Source organism: Ailuropoda melanoleuca, chromosome 6 (assembly GCF_002007445.2).
Source record: "Ailuropoda melanoleuca isolate Jingjing chromosome 6, ASM200744v2, whole genome shotgun sequence".
NCBI classification, from domain to species: Eukaryota; Metazoa; Chordata; class Mammalia; order Carnivora; family Ursidae; genus Ailuropoda; species Ailuropoda melanoleuca.
The window spans coordinates 95,503,137-95,520,734 of NC_048223.1; the positions used below are offsets into that span (position 1 = coordinate 95,503,137).

At 38.6% G+C, this 17,598-nt stretch overlaps 1 protein-coding gene across 5 annotated transcripts in view; it reads right to left on the reverse strand.

Annotated features, from left to right (window-relative positions):
* IDE (insulin degrading enzyme) overlaps positions 1 to 17,598 on the reverse strand; it is a 110,317-nt gene that overhangs the window by 71,770 nt on the left and 20,949 nt on the right. For 3 of the 5 annotated variants that reach the window (XM_019796278.2, XM_002916104.4, XM_034662960.1), the window contains exons 2-4: positions 7,458 to 7,642; positions 6,266 to 6,473; positions 1,343 to 1,512 (exon numbers count right to left, since the gene is read on the reverse strand). In XM_019796278.2, coding sequence (XP_019651837.1) covers positions 1,343 to 1,512; positions 6,266 to 6,473; positions 7,458 to 7,642 — 563 coding nt within the window. Of the gene's footprint in view, positions 1 to 1,342; positions 1,513 to 6,265; positions 6,474 to 7,457; positions 7,643 to 10,498; positions 10,707 to 15,855; positions 15,916 to 17,598 lie in introns of those variants that run through there. The other 2 variants (XM_019796279.2, XM_019796281.2) reach the window with 2 other exon arrangements.

A 17,598-nucleotide genomic window follows, 5' to 3' on the forward strand; every position in this document is an offset into this window, starting at 1 on the left:
AAACTCCTTCTCATTCTGCAAAGCTATGATAATTCCCTGGCTGCTGTTGGGATATACCGGAATGGTATTCAAACTGAAAGAAAGCTGTCTTTATAGTCTTAAAAAATGTTCCCAAATTAAGTTATATAAGATGCATAAATTTGTAAGTGCACTCAACAATCTATTATTTTTATGCCATTTTATAATCCCCAAAGCAGTATTTTAATCATAGCAACCTGTTAACAACGATTACATCTGGTGAGTGGGACTGGCAGGAGTAGATGAGGAAAAGATAGTTTTTGTTTTTGCTCTTTTTTAAAAATACTTTTGCACTGTTTAAATATTTAAATTAAACATGTACTTTTTAATGAAAAATTGAATAAAGAAAAAGAGTACAATTATGAAATCAAGAATCTCCACATTTATTTTATTCTACTCCCTGTCATCCCCACCTCTAATCTCCTTTCAGGGCACTGCAGCAGTCTGAGAGCAGGGACCTGGTGTGTTTTCTACAGCATTCAAGCTCCCACAGAGTCATCCCCATCAGGATGCCAGGCATGTGCAGGGAGTAGAGGTGGAAGTGATGGGAGCAAAATAATTCAACAAGCCTTGAAGTAAGCAGTAAAAAAAGCACTTCTAACATAATATAATAAAAAATTATTAAAAAAAAGAAAAGCACTCCTATTTGGAAGGTAGACTTCAGAGTACAAGGATCTGCTCTCTCTTTGAAATGCTACTTAACATCTATTCACACCTCTAAAGGCTGTGCTCCTTCAACATTCAGACCCCTGTTTGAATGATGGCCAGAGTACATCATCTAGATGGCTAAATAATTGCTTAGGTCATTATTACCATAATTTTGAGAATATCATCCCAAGTTTTATGTATGAAGTCCACTGACAAGAGCCCATTTGACATCTTTTTGAACTACCAGCCAAAATGCTAGCCACGTGTTAGAGTAACTTCATTCTTACTGTTTCTAAACTCTGAATTCCATTCTGTATCTTCTTATCCAACAAACTTACTTTATATTTGATCACTCTTCTTAATAACCCATCACTTTCTCCATGAAGCTCATACACCTAAGCTTCAGTCTCATTTCAGGTCACAAGTCACAAATATGAGTGCCTATACAGGGACCAGACAGATAACATAAGTGTAGGGGTATGGTAAGCAATAACAGGGAGTAGCAACAATATAAAAACCTTTTCTCAGGACTGCGAGTTTAAAAAGAACAGGGTACTAGGAATGGGGAGTTCTAAAATCCTCTAACCTGAACTGTAAAATACAATACTGTGAAAAGAGGCCATGGGTTTAAATGAGGTCAGAGAGAACTAATGCATGAAAGCTGCTGTTGACAAACCTGTCCCAAATTTGCTGAAGGGGTGTTTGGGATTCCCCGTAGCTTTTTCCAGCTGAAAGAGTCTCCAGGCATCGTTCATCACATTCTTCTCATGCTCTGAATCAACCGCATTCACCTCTCTGTCTTTGCAACTCTCATCAAATAAGGGGCACAGGAAAAATTGTGCAAACCTAAGAGTATGAAACACAATTAACAATTTGAAAGCTGTTATTTTAAAAGAGTAGCCTTTAAAAAAATATGTTTGAAACTTAGCAGGTAAGAAATGTGAATTCTACAGAACCAAAAAAACTACCATTGCTACCAAAAGAAATGCAAAGTAAGTTCCAAGTAACAGAAGAAAAATATTGGACATACATAAATTCAGAGAAATCAATCTACCCCAGAGACATCAGTGAAAATATACTCAGTCGACACACTTCAGATGCCAATCCCAAGACCAAGTTGTACCTGGGCTTCTAACTAACTGGCTACAGATCAGAGGTTCCCACCACCTCCTCTGGTTCAATTAATTTGCTACAGCAGCTCATAAGACTCAGAGAAACGTTTTTCTTAACTAGATTACCAGTTTATTATAAAGGATATAATTAAGAAATAGCCAGATGGAAAGGATGCACAGGGCAAGGTACACAGGAAGAGGCATGTAGGCCACTCTCCCCAACCTCCATGTTTTCACCAACCTGGAAGTTCTGCAAACCCTGTCCTCTTGGGTTTTTATGGAGGCTTCATTATATAAGCATGACTGATTAAATCACAGGCCCTTGGTGACTGAACTCCAGCCCCTCCTCCCCCTCCTGGAAGGTCTATGGATAGGAGTGAAAGTTCCAACCTTACAATCACAGGGCTAGTTGCTCTGGAAAACAGCCCCCCATCAGGTTACCTAAGGGCTTCCCCAAAGTCACCTTATTAACATACCAAAAGACACCTTTAAAACTCTCATCACTTAGGAAATTCCAAGGGTTTTAAGAGATAGGGGCCAGGAACAGGGAGAAAGACCAAATATATAGTTCTTATTATAAATCAAAATATCACAACAGCAAAAAGGCAAGGAAGACTTACAAAGACACTAGCAATTTATTTAAGATACGCAATTTGGCAAGTCATGAAAATCCTTGTTCTATATGGCTAATTCTCCCAAAAAGGAAAAGGCAGGTGACAGCTCTTGGGCAAATCTTAAATTTACAGTTTAAGGTGCAATTGCACTAAGACTCAGACAGTTTAGGACAAACTAAGTGAGCTAGTTTTTTTTTTTTAATTTCTTTTTAAGTAGGCTCCACGCTGGGTGTGGAGTCCAACATGGGGCTCAAACTCCCGACCATGAGATCAAGACCCGAACCGAGATCAAGAGTTGGACACTTAACCAACTGAGCCACTCAGGCACCCCAAGTGACCTACTTTTTAAAGGCTCTATTTGAATATCTTTTCTTCTTATGGAGAAAAACAAACTTTAACTAGTGGGGAAAAAATAATGGAATGAAAATCCTAGGACACAGTAGTTTGACTAAGATACCATTATGGGCTTTTAAAAAATATTAAGAGAATTTAAAAATTTTATAACCAGTGATTCAACAAATAACATGGCATGTAACTCTAATATAAGTAACCAAATGCTTCTCTTGAGGCTATCCTTTAGTAGTAGTACTAAAGTTTAAACTAAAATAACTTTAGTGAGGGACCTGGGTGGCTCAGTTGGTTAAGCACCTGCCTTTGACTCAGGTCATGATCCCAGGGTCCTGGGATCAAGCCCTGCATCAGGCTCCCTGCTCAGCAGGGAGTCTGCTTCTCCCTCTGTCTCCACCCACCCACTCAGGCTCTCTCTCAAAAAAATAAAGTCTTTTTAAAAAAATAAAATAACTTTAGTTATAAGTTAACTCTCCTGTATCAGGCTGCAATTTAAAGCATGATTTCATAGAGTAAATCTTAAGAAACTTTAGACCCCATCTTATAAAAACAAGATCCGGAATTCAGATGAAGCCATGAGCAGAGGCTGTCTGAATAGGGCCTAACAGACTCCTGGATCTAAAGACGTCTCAGCAACTGCACTTCACAGTCCAGCTGTCAAAGAGACTGTTATCACTACTTGATACTTATTTTATGCACACAGTAAATAAATACGATACTGTGATAAGTACTTTACACATACCAACCCAAAGGAAAACTCCCATCTATCTGGAGTCTATAATCAAAGATACATGGAAACAGATATTTAAGGACATGTAACCTCTTTTACCTATCTCAATATGTTTAAGCTGGTAAAAGTGCCTAAAAGCTACATACCATAGCTGGATAGGTCCATATAAAGGGTCATGATAATGACACAGTAGAATTAATATTTTAAAAAGACGCTCTTATGAGGTGCCTGGTGGCACAGTCTACTGAGTGTCGAACTCTTGGTTTTGGCTCAGATCATGATCTCGGTCGTGAAATGGAGCCCCGTGACCGTCTCCACACTGAGTGCGGAGTCTGCCTAAGATTCTCTCTCCCAGGGTGGCTGGGTGGCTCAGTTGGTTAAGTGACTGCCTTCCGCTCAGGACCGAGTCCCACATTGGGCTCCCCCTGCTCTGCGGGGAGCCTGCTTCTCCCTCTCCCTCTGCCTGCCACTCCCCCTGCTGTGCTCTCTCTGTCAAATATAAATAAAATCTAAAAAAAAATAATAATAAAAAAATAAAAGTACCTTTAAAAAAAAAGATTCTCTCCCTTTCCCTCTGCCCCTCCCCCCTCTATGCACATATTCTCTAAAATAAATCTTAAAAAAAAAAAAGATGCTCTTATACAAGTGTTTTTGTTTTTTTTAAAATCCTCTGAGTCAAGTAACAGACATCCTCCATCATACAGAGATTATATGAACATCTGCTGTAGCATTTGTAAAGCAGGAAATTAAATTCAGTGTATGATCCCAGGGAACTCATTAATGGAAGTCTTCTGGGAATACATACAAAAGATGATTACACCTCAAAGCTGCTGCCTAAAGACTGAAACATAATCTAGAATAAATAAGAAACAGGCTACTATGACCCAGCCATGTATCCCAAACCCATGTCTATTCCCTGTTAATGTTCTTTCCGCTAAGGAATAAATTCAAACTACTAGGTTTTTTTAAAAATATGATGACTATTATTAATACAAGTAAGCAAATAAAGCTATTACTAAAACTGCTAAGTCAAAATTCATTACAGACCCGTCAAAAGGCTGCAGAATTACACCTTCTTGGCAATACAGAAAACTATAAAAAGTTACCAAGGAAAAATTACACTTTGGATAATGAATCACATCACTAATAGGACAAAAAATTAGAAATTATTAACTGTGTTGAAAATTTACCAAGCAATTAAATTGGCCTAATGGAGCCTGCTCCAGAAAATACTTTCACAAAATGTCCCCACAGTTGAAACTGCTGGTCAAAACATTCTGTGTCACACAATGAGATATCACCTTATACCAGTCAGAATGGCTATTAACAAAAAGACAAGACATAACAAGTGTTGGCAAGAATGTGGAGAAAAAGGAACCCCTATGTTGGTGAGAATGTAGATTGGTGCTGCCACTGTGAACAACAACCCTCAAAAAATTAAAAATAGAAAAACCATAGGATCCAGCAATTCCACTTCTTGGTATATATCCAAAGGAAAAAAAAAACAAAACACTAATTTGGAAAGATATAAGCACCCCTATGTTCACTCCAGCATTATTTACAATAGCCAAGATACAGAAACAACCTAAGTGTCCATGGATAGAAAAATGGATAAAGAAAATACAGCGTATATGCACAATGGAATATGACTCAGCTGTAAAAAAGAAAAAAGAAAAAAAGAAATCTTGCCATTTGCAACAACATGGATGGACCTAGGGGTATTATGCTAAGTGAATAGGTCAGACAGAGAAAGACAAATATGATCTCACATATATGTGGAATGTAAAACACAAAACAAAATAAAACTCATAAATACAGAGAACAGACTGGCAGTTGTCAGAAGATGGGATTTAGAAGGTGAGTGAAAGGAGTCAAGAGATACAAACTTCCAGTTATAAAAGTCATGGAGATATAATGTACAGCATGGTAACTATAGTCAATAATACTGCATTGCAAACTTGAAAGTTGCAAAAGAACAAATCTTAAAAGTTCTCATCATGGGGCGCCTGGGTGGCTCAGTCGTTAAGCGTCTGCCTTCAGCTCAGGGCGTGATCCCAGAGTCCTGGGATCGAGCCCCGCATCGGGCTCCCTGCTCTGTTGGGAGCCTGCTTCTTCCTCTCCCACTCCCCCTGCTTGTGTTCCCTCTCTCGCTGGCTGTCTCTGTCAAATAAATAAATAAAATCTAAAAAAAAAAAAAAAAAGTTCTCATCATAAGAAAAAAAATTTTTTGTAACTTTGTATGATGACGGATGGTAACTAGACTTACAACGGTGATCATTTTGTAATGTATACAAATATTGAATCATTATGTTGTATACCTGAAACTAAAACAATGTCAATTATACTCCCATAAAAAAAAGTTCTATATCTAAGTATCCCTGAGACTAGAGTAATTAAAGGAGAACAGAATATTTAAGTTCTAGCATTCTGGAATAGGGGCATGTTTGAAAAGAAATCCATGACACTATTACAGTTTATTCTTCATGACATGCTTCATATGGAATACCAGTTAGAATGGGAAGAGCTGGTGAGAATTTCATAAACCAATAAAATATTATATAGGGCTGAAGACTGGCTTAAAGTCACGCCATTATTTTTCCTCTGCCACAAAATAAATATATACTATCACCCATTATTTTTTTCTTTTTTATAAAACACAGGGGAAAATACTGGTTAAAATACTTTTTGTTAAGCTATAAAGCTGTGAAGACATCTTTGTAAAAATAGTAACTGTTACTACTATTAAAGTAATAAAGTGCATAACATTGGATAATTCATAGGGTATTTGGCATTACCTGTCTAGGGCACCTTCTAGGTGTTCGTGGGAAACATCAAAATAGTAATTGGTATGTTCTCCACTAGTAAAGGCATTTGAACTTCCTGCATGCTCACTGAGAAACTGGCTGTATTCATTTTCTTTAGGGTATTTCTTTGTTCCCAAAAATAGCATATGTTCACAAAAATGACTTAAGCCAGCAATATTTGGAGGATCTGACAATGAACCTGAAAGAGAAGAAAAAAATACATACCACAAATCTTTTTATGTTGAAATTTATAAAATACAGATGGGTTGCAGATGATCTGGGACTTCCGTAACCATACAATCAGAGAAAGTTAGGCACAGGCTAAAATGGTATTGGTTAGATGCTAGCCTCAGCTTCTGATATTAATTAGTTGGTAACTTTGGGCAGATTACTTAACTTCCCTGGACATTAGTTTCCTCACACATCACACTGGAGGGAAAGAAAGTTGAATTCACTGTTTTATAAGAGCTAGAACTTTCTAGCTCTGACATTTTATTGCAGGAGATGATACAGTGTAGTGGTAAGAGCACACGTTCAGGGTTACTAGCTCTGCTGACTGTGAAATTGTGAACACAATACTTTATCTTGCCTCAGTCACTTTTTCTATATATACCTAAACTAGAGAGGTGTGCGAATACAAATCAGATGATATTTGCAAAGTGCACTATGTCATACTTGGCAATAATTATTTGTTCAACACATGATGGTTATTACTTTATTTCCTCAATTTAAAAATGCCATTGAGTTCAATAAAAGCTTTTCAGAGAAGAAAAAAAGAAACACACCTACGTACATATAGGTAAGGATCAACTTGATTAAAACTGCATTAAATGTGGAGGAAATGTTCACAGAAGAATCTAGAAAATATGATATTTCCTAGTGTACCAGAAGTGTACAAAAGTGAAAGCATTACCACTGCTACTGTAAAGGATGGGAATTAATTTCCTTGCTGCAAGGTCACCTTAGCTGAGAACCTAACAAAATGTCTTGGAAAATAAATGTAAGATTATTTTATTTTGACAAATGTGATTGCCAATAGCTGTACAGGGCTATTGTACAAAGTAAGGTACATCAAACTGATAACTAGGAGGTCTTTATTTGCACACATATGGAGAGTTCTAATGAATGTCAACATTAGATCAAGAAAACATAACCAAGCTTAATACACAATTTTAAATTGTACCTATGTGCACATCAAGTGCTGCCGATGACTTATCCGTGGTCGGATCACTGATGAGAAGTACTTTGATACCATTGGCCAGCTCTAGCCCACGGTATTCTCGCTTATCTTCGGGAGACTTGATAATGTGATTTCCTAGTCTCTTGATAGCTGGATTATTCATCTTGCTGTAAGTCTTCTCTTGGAAACTGAAAAGAAAAAAAAGTAGTAATTGTTGCATTGTGGCTTAATTTTTTTTTAAGAATAAAGAATAATATCAAGCAAACCCATATAATACATCAACAGATAAAAAAATATCTGGAGGAAACTTTTTTTATAGCTCATCTACAAGGTATAATCATTCCTCTCTTCCCTCTTACCCCTCCTTCTTTTGTTAAGAGAAATGCAAACAATATTTTTTTGTGGAGTCCTATTTGATCTAGGAGAGCACCTGGGATGGGGATTTGAGAAAGGATAGGTTGGGTAATGAGCTCAGTGTGCTGATCTAGAATGGGTTTTTAATTACCAATAACTCCTTTCCCACATAATTCAGAAATATTTACTAAAGTAAGATGAGAGGTTGTGTAAAGATTATTATTGGACCAACCAAAACATTGCTCAACTTGATGATATTCAAAGATAGAACAGAGCTAGAACTCATGGGTCTGACATGCACATGCTCAGAACATAGGGGACGACAACCCCCAATGAGAAAAAAAAACAAAAAAACAAACCTGTGAAGTCCTGATACAAAATATGAAACCTGGGCTACACTATGAAGGCAGGAAAAAAAAGAAAAGAGAAAAGAAAAGAAAAAGTACGTACAAACAAATAAAAAATGGGAAGGATCCCCAGTAATTTTTATTATCTGGTGAAGAACTGAATGCCAGAGCAGGAATAGTCCAGTTGTTTTAACAAAGATGTTAAGTAAGTTCTCCTACAAAGGACTTCCCATCCTCTGATAGTCCTCTCCTTTCCTCTCTCGGAAAGCTGAGTTACCAAGATGGGAAGAGGCTGTAAGCACATAGAATTCTGTAGGAGTATTGTCTGGTATTAGTGCAGGGAAGGGATGTTCCAGAGTCTGGGATTATATATGTTTTTGAGACTAAGAGTAGATGCTATTTTTGTCTATGTTGGGGATGATCTAAGAGACAAAAATGAGCCTGTTATTTTCAATAGTCCAATAGACTAATCAGGTAAAGCCCAAGAGGAAAAATGACCCTATGCTAGCATATTTTCTTCTTACCTGGAAGACAAAAGTAGTAGATCTGTCTGCGACTTAAAGACTGATAGACGTCCAGATTTAAATGTAAATCAGAAAGGCCAAAGTAGGCATATTATTATTATCAATAAAACCTTTATTTTTTGTGTTACAATATCTAGAAATTAAGGGAGGGAAAAATCTGGTTTGCTTTTATCAGAATACCTTTCTTTCTGAAATTAACTATTCTTCTGAGTAACAACTGATAAACCAAAGAGGTTTGTTCCAATTAAGAACGTCGTCTAGGGGCGCCTGGGTGGCTCAGTCGTTAAGCTTCTGCCTTTGGCTCAGGGCGTGATCCTGGCATTCTGTGTTCGAGCCCCACATCAGGCTCCTCCGCTGGAAGCCTGCTTCTTCCTCTCCCACTCCCCCTGCTTGTGGTCCCTCTCTCGCTGGCTATCTCTATCTCTGTCAAAGGAATAAATAAAATCTTAAAAAAAAAAAAAAAAAAGAATGTCGTCTAGATCTTCTTTTGAGAAGACTCTGGAATTTTAAAATACTATAAGTCATACTAAATACATAAAATTTTTTTTTAAATCACATAGTACTTTATACAGACAGTGCTAAGAGTCGCACTCTATTATTAGTAAAAATTATTTCTTGAAAAACAAAGCATAAAATATAATGCTAACATTTTTGGTCTATAAGATCACCATTGGAAAATTCAAAAGCAATTTGGAAGTTATAAGCGTATTATTAACAACTCCTTTCTATTTCATTAGTCACAAGCCTCTGAAGTTCGATGTTCAAGACAGATGAAAACATCTGAGTGCAAAGTCTTAAAAAAGGTGTTTTGTGGTTAAAAAAAAAAAATCTCAGGGTAACAGAAAATGATCTACCTGAGCCTCCAAAGAGGGGCACAAGGATAATAATACTGGCTAAGGTATTTCCCAAAGGGCAATTTGTTTGGACTACAACAAATACCTTCAGTACGTAGCTGATTTCTTTAATCTGGGTTAAGATTAAATAAACCATGAGACAGCTTCCATTAAGACCCTCAAGAAGAAGGGGAGCATTAAACGAAAATAGGAAAGCTCAGTGTGTGTACCACAGACAACAGCCTACGCTCTTCCCCATAAGGCTCTACTAGAGGCAGCGAGGGGTTGGGATTCTTGTAATGAATTTAACCAAGCGGGAGCAAAAACCAAAGGCTATTTATTTTTATTCCATTGCCATTGTTTTCACCTAACTCCCTCTACTGTGCTTGCCCCAATTAGTCTGACCTAGAAGCAGCACGGGCTAGAAATGACTAAAATGTAATGATGATGATGATGGAGCTCTAAAAATTCTGTCCAACCCACAACTGTGGTGGGGAAATAAAATACAGCTCACTTTCATAGGACGAATGGTCTTATTCTGTGGGAGGTGAAAAATTCATCAGAAAAATTCATCGCCCTCCACCACAGACTCCATTCCCCTTGTCCAGATTTTCATTTTTTTAGAGGAAAAAAATATGTACCATCAGAGTTCATCACAGGCATGTAGAGAACTCATTTAGATATTGAAGGCCTGCCTGATTGATATCCCTGGTGTGGCTGAGCACAAAGAGAAGAACTTTAAGTCAAATATAAAAATTGGTCCAACTACTTTTAGACATTTGTACAAGAGATCAAGGACAACTATAAATTTCTATGCTGGCAATGCTACCAAATCAAATATCATGACTTCTTGAGGAAGTAAAAGCCAAAGAAAAAGTACCAACATCTTCAAACAAGATCCATCCCCAGCAATCTATATTCAGTAGGCATAGTCTGGATCCCTACAGCCTATCTATCAGCACATCCTACAACAATGTGATTCTCACCTTCTGGAGAACTGAAGGAAATGATCGGGAACTCCTCTGACGATGAATTCATCAACAGCTTGCCTGTCTCTGTATTTATACTCATGAGATCACATCCCAGCTCCCTCATTAGCATAAAGCCTTCAGGAGTAATTCTGACTTTCAGATGACAGGTTGGTGCTAACTCAAATGCTTTCCCAACACTTATTCGATATTTTTAACCTAAGTCAAAATCTTTGGAGCAATAAAACTACTTTCCACTTTAGCAACATTATCATACATTGGAAACTTCATAAGGCACAACATTGTCAGTGTTCAGCATTCTGAAAAACTGGAGAGAGATTTAGTAATTACAGCATATTGCAGTTCTGTTCAGAATTTAAAACAATGACTAAAATCACAATAGGTAAAAGCTGGAAGAGTCATTACATTTTATCTAGTCCTTAGCCCTATGTGGACTGGCAGCACTGGCCCTTTCTGAGAGCTGGTTAACAATTCAAAACATCAGAAACCCCCAGAAACCCACTGAGCCAGAATCTGCATTTGAACAAGATCCCTAAGTGGGCTTGTCCCCTCATCTTATTTATTCGGAAACTGAAGATCAGGGAACTTAACCGCTTGTCCAAGATCATACAGCAAAAAGTTACGATTAGAACTCAACTCTTGTTGTTCCCAGGGCTCTATGGGAAAAACGAAATGGGGGCACCTAACTCTAAGAGAGGAGAGAGGGGAAAGAGAGGAAGTAAGTGGAAGCATGCCAAATAAAAGGAAGGACATACAGCAAAGGGCTGTTGGTGAGAAAAAAACAGGAGGCATAAAGCAGAAAAACAAGAGCTTGGTGTTAAAAAAACTACAACCAGAACTCTCCCTGAAACACAGCATGGATTTTCATCTAAACAAGTAAAGACCTAAACTGCAGGTGTGCAAAATCAAATTCCCAAACAGGTCATTTCCAAATTCCCATACCAAGAGGAAATTTTTTTATGCAAATAATCTTTTACTCAGATGATCTTTTACAGTCTTTTTTTCTCATATCTCTTTTAAGTGTTTCACAGCCTATTTAACAGATTGAGAAATCTTACTTTGCATTTTGCTCCCTACTCACCCCCATAGCCCCAGACATCATCTAATTTCTAAATGCATGACCTATAAACCCAAACAGGTGAATGACCATGCTAATAGCAAAATTATAAATCAAAACCTCCCTTCTGTGGAATCCATCCACCCACTCCTAAAACCATACAGAAGCTGATCTTGCCTATGGTGCTTCTGAATGGGGAGATGGGGAGAAGGCACCCAGAGAGAAAAATGCCTGATACGAGAACCACACCATAAACATCCTTTCTTCCCTGAGCAAGACAGAGGTAAGAGAGAATATCAAGGCAGTGGTGGTATGAGCCCTAGGATGCTTCAGTATAAGATCACATATTCTCAAATACTATTCATGTTACTTGACCTAAAAAATCACAACATCTCTCAGGGAAGCATATACCCATGGCTCTTCAGTTATACGGACCAGTATACCTCACTTATACACCAGCTAGATCATAAAGGTGTGTATAAACTAAAATCTTGTCAATTAAATCTTATTTTCCTGTGAAGAGATGCTTTGCCTTTCTTTGTTCCAGGCAGAATGTCCTGTTCTAACTCTGCATCCTCTGGAAAGAAGCTTACCAAGAAATAATGAACCTTAAATGAATAAGGGTGGTTACAATTTAAAGGACTCCTACAGGGGCACCTGGGTGGCTCAGTTGGTTAAGCATCTGACTCTTGATTTCAGTGCAGGTCATGATCTCAGTTGTGAGATAGAGCCCTGTAGCAGCTTCCTGCTCAGTGTGGAGTCGGCTTGAGATTCTCCCTCTCCCTCTGCCCCTCTCCCTGCGTTTGTGCGTGTGCATTCTCTCTCTCTCTCTCTGAAACAAACAAAAACTTTTAAATAAATAAAGAAATCCTATAGCAGCATCATTTCAGAAATAAGTGCTTTTGCAAATTTTTAGTTTTGGTGCATACATATCAATGGCTGTTCATTTCAAAAGTGACAAGCTTAACATGGAACACTTTACGGGGGCTTTACGGAGGTTGAAACACATGAATAAAACCTCCATTTTATTCCTCTTGCCACACAGTTACTGAACTACAGGTTTCTTACAGTTGTAGTTGGGGGACTCAGGGTTTCACACCTTCTTCCTTCTCCCACAGGTAGCCTTTGGGCTGTTAGAAAATTTAAGATGCCACAGTGTAAAACCAATATTAACAATTACTCTCATTTTTAAAGTATCCTATGCTTTATAAACTGCTCATTTAATTTTCCCATTCTCCCTAAGTGACCGGTCACAGCAGCTGTTGATGGTCATTCTCCTAAACCCCAGAGGAGGAAACAAAAGCTCAGTGATTAAGTGACTTGCCCAAGGGCATTTACACAATTGATTTGTGGCAGAGCTGGAACTATAGAGAAAGAGGAAGCGTGGGAAGGGGAGGAGCACAAGGTGTTACTTAAGGAAATCATATATGGCTTTCTTCCTCAGCTCCCAGTTACCACCCCCAGAGCTCTTCCCTGACCCCATTCCCCTTACAATCCCAAATAACAAAAACAAGGAAACAAAAATTAAAATAGGTCAAAATAAATGCTCCAGTTCTTTTACTCCTTTCTCCCCATAGCAAACAGAGATAGGTAGTAGAAGGGGCCCGGAAGAATGCTTCTAATCTGCCAGAGTCCCTGGGCTGAGAACCATATTATCTCACGATACTTTGATAATTAAAAAAATAAAAAGGAAAACATACGGCAGGATTAAATGTATAGCAAGTTTAAAGAGAAAGAAGAGTGTGTACAATTATCTCATGCATGAAGGGAATATGATGATAATCACTACAGTAGATATGGTAGGGCTATGGCTAATTTATTTTTCCCAAGCATACAGTAAGCCACATTAACAGATAAAAAGGAGAAAGATCACAATCATCTGGGTAGATACAGAAAAAGTAACTAAATTCAACAATTTATTTTTTTTAAAGTCTGCAAACTAGAAATAGAAGGAAGAAAATTCCTTCATCTGAAAAATATCCACAAAAACTACAGCAATTATCATACTCAGTGGTAAAATAATGCAGACACCCACAACCCCCTTCCCCACAAACAGGATGTCACTAACCTCTCTTCTATTCAACAATGGACTAATGATTCTGACCAGTCCAATAACGCAAGAAAAAGAAAACACATAAACACGAGAAAGAAAGAGGGAAAGCAACTAACATTATTCTTGGGTGACATGACTATGTATGAAGGGGTTTAGAGCAAGTCTCCCTAAAATGTGTCACTTTGGCATGTGGACTATTCTGAGCTGAAGGCAATCAAGACCCTGCAGGCTCAAGAGAAATTTTGGCCCATCCCATAACTACCTAGAAGAATCTAAATTGAAGGGTCTTCCCCAGAAGTAGAGTTATTACCAGAGATAAATCTTATCTGAGTGACTCATGCGTATGGGGGGCAAACACCTAGTTTTCAAACATCTGTTCCTCTTACTGCCCTGCGAACTGCCCTCCTCCTCTTTGAGGCCCCAGGCCTCATCCCACTCCTTAGCCTGGAATGGCATATATAACTTAATTTACCGTTCTGTCTTTGAACCTCTCATCTGTGTATGGCTCCTACACATACAAAATTAAATTTGATTTTCTCCTATTAATCTTTCTCATGTCAATTTAATTCTTAGACCAGCCAGAAGAACCTTTGAAGGACAGAAGAAAATTTTTCCTCCCTAACATGTACACAGAAAACCCCAAGAATCTCTGACCACTTCCATTTCTGGACAGGATAATTATAGGTCATGGCAACCAAATTCAGCTTCAATAAACAGAAAAGGCCAGGATAAATTAGAAAATCACATTTTCAAAGATACTGGAGGGTTGTGGAAGAAATGAGGATTGGAGGAACTGCAAATCCCAGAGCTGGGAGAGCCCTCTGGGATGAGCTGATGATCATCACTTGTCTTCTTCTCTGGGGGTATTTGCTAATTTTGAACGCAGACTAAAGATCACACTCGGCCTAAGAAGAAGGACTCTACTCAGAGACGATAATCAAGGCTTTGGTGGGTGCATGAGCTTGGCGTGACAGTTAATCTCAAGATGCCCCAAATCCACAGCTGAGTTTTGTCACAGATTTTCTGAGCTATCAGTACATACCTACCAGAATGGCTAAAATGAAAATGATGGAAAATACCAAGTGATACAGAACTTATAGAGTAACCGAAACTCTCATACACTGCTGGTGGGAATGCAAATTGGTGCAACCATTTTTTAAAAACTGGTAGTCCAGGGGCACCTGGGTGGCGCAGTCAATTAAGTGTCCAACTCTTGGTTTTGGCTCAGGTCTGATCTCAGGGTCTTGAGATCAAGCCTGGCGTTGGGCTCCACACTCGTTGGGCTCCACATTCAGCACAGAGTCCACTTGGGTTTCTCCCTCCCTCTCCCTCTGCCCACACGGGCACGCTCTCTCTAAAATAAATAAATAAATAAATAAAATCTTTAAAAAAATGGCAGTCTATACTAAAACTGACAATATGACATAACAATTCATGCATTAGATATATACCTAAAATAAATGCATTTATATGTTCATAGCAATATGATTCACAATAGCCAAAACTAGAAATGATCAAATGTCCATTAACAGTGAAAAGATAAGCTGTTCTATAGTCACACAATGAAATAGTATACAACAGTGAACATGAAAAGCCTAGAACAAGGCACAATAAGGATGAATCTCATTAACAAGGTTGGGTGAAAGAAGCTTTATGCAAAAATTAAATACTGTATCCTCCCATTTATAAAAAGTGCAAGAACAAGTAAAATCAAGCTAAGCCTTTTGTCAAGATAGTGGTTTCCCCTGGGGGCAGGGAGCAGTGATTAGAAGGAAGCATGAGGGAGGCTTCTGGGCACTGGTCACATGTTGTTTACGCAGATATGTTCGGTTTGTGAAAATTCAATTAAAAGTTTTTTTAAATAGAGTTTTTTAAAATATCAAATATAATAAAATAAAGGAGGAAGGAGATACATGAATTACTCAAGGCTAATTTATCATGCACAAAAAGTCATCTTGGAAATGGTGCCACATGGAAACTGAGAAGTAGCTGTCCAAATCAAACAAGTGCTAAACTAGGAAGGTTCACTAAGAAACAATGATAATTATCTAACCCTTCTCGCGTGTGTCTTGAGACAACTATCTCTGTTGATGTCATCTTGGCCAGAGGAAATAGGAGGCCCATATAAGTACAACATGAGTCAATTTAACTAAGTCAATAAATAAAGTATGATGTTAAATATTTTAACTCAAGTCTTTAGTCACTAAGTATGATATGAAAACTAGCTTTGAAGTAATTACTTACTTTAGACCTCAGTTAAGATTTAAAAATAAAACTTGATACTCCCGGGGCGCCTGGGTGGCACAGCGGTTAAGCGTCTGCCTTCAGCTCAGGGCGTGATCCCGGCGTTATGGGATCGAGCCCCACATCAGGCTCCTCTGCTATGAGCCTGCTTCTTCCTCTCCCACTGCTGCTGCTTGTGTTCCCTCTCTTCGCTGGCTGTCTCTATCTCTGTCGAATAAATAAATAAAATCTTTAAAAAAAACAAAAAAACAAACAAAAAAAAAAAAAACTTGATACTCCCAGCAACCAACCAAGAATGACAAGCAATAAATACAATCCAAACAAAAGCAAAATGATCAAACTTCAAATAAATTCTCCCCTCAACAATTTTCAACATTTACATCAAACAACTTCTAATACAGGATATGAATTAAACAGGTTCTTTATTTTAAAACAAAACAAAAAGAATACTGTATAAAGTTAAAATTTCTTGGGGGCACCTGGGTGGCTCAGTGGGTTATATGTTAGACTCTTGGTTTCAGCTGGGTCATGATTTCATGGGTAGTGGGATTGAGTCCCACCTCGGGTTCCAAGCTCAGTAGGGAATCTGCTTGAAGATTCTCTCCCTCAGACCTTCCCCTCATTCATATGCACATGTGCACATGCTCTCTTTCTCTCTCTCAAACAAATAAATCTTAAAAAAAAAAAAAAGTTAAATTTTTCTTCAAACTCAGAATTAATTGAACATGTGGGTCATCCTCCTCATAGATGCTCCATGATCCCAGATCAAACAGCAAGGACAGCTCAAAGATCACTGTCATGGTCTCTAAAGATTAATTCAGGGGTGCCTGGGCGGCGCAATCGTGAAGCGTCTGCCTTCAGCTCAGGGTGTCATCCCGGCGTTCTGGGATCGAGCCCCACATCAGGCTTCTCCGCTAGGAGCCTACTTCTTCCTCTCCCACTCCCCCTGCTTGTGTTCCCTCTCTTGCTGGCTGTCTCTGTCAAATAAATAAATTAAAAAAAAAAATCTTTAAAGATTAATTCAAATCACAAGGTAAGAAGTTATCAACCTGTACCTAATTCTCTCAAGACAGTCTTCCAAGAAAACCAAACCATAAATACTCATTCTACACAGAGGGGAATACCTACACTTGAGGACTCAGTTCTAACCATGTGTACCCTGTGGTTCTGACAGAGAATTCTGCCCTCTTCAGATAATGCTAGATCAGGAAGCTAGACCTCGACTCTGTCTTGACATGATTTGCCATGATAGCACTGACCCACTCACCACTTCCAGCAAGTGCTCAGTAATTATATACCTTTACCTTTACCAAATGACCCCTTTACTGCCCAGATCTTAGATACTATTAGACTCTTCTGGTCAAACTGGGCTTTTGGACCTCGTCTAGTTTTGCCAATCAAGAGTCATGTGAAGGGGCGCCTGGGTGGCTCAATCAGTTAAGCACCCGACTCGTGGTTTGGCTCAGGTCATGATCTCATTGAGTAATTCAAACCCCATGTCAGGCTCCATGTTCAGAAGGGAGTCTGCTTGGATTCTCTCCCTCTGCCCCTCTCCCCACTCACTCACACTCTCTCTAAAATGAATATATAAATCTTCAAAAAAAAAAAAAAAGTTATGTGAGGTGGGGGCGCCCCGGCGGCTCAGTCAGTTGGGGTCTATGACTCTTGGTATAGGCTTGGGTCACGAAATCGAGCCCCACATTGGGCTCCATGCTCAGCAGGGAGTCTGCTTGAGATTCTCCC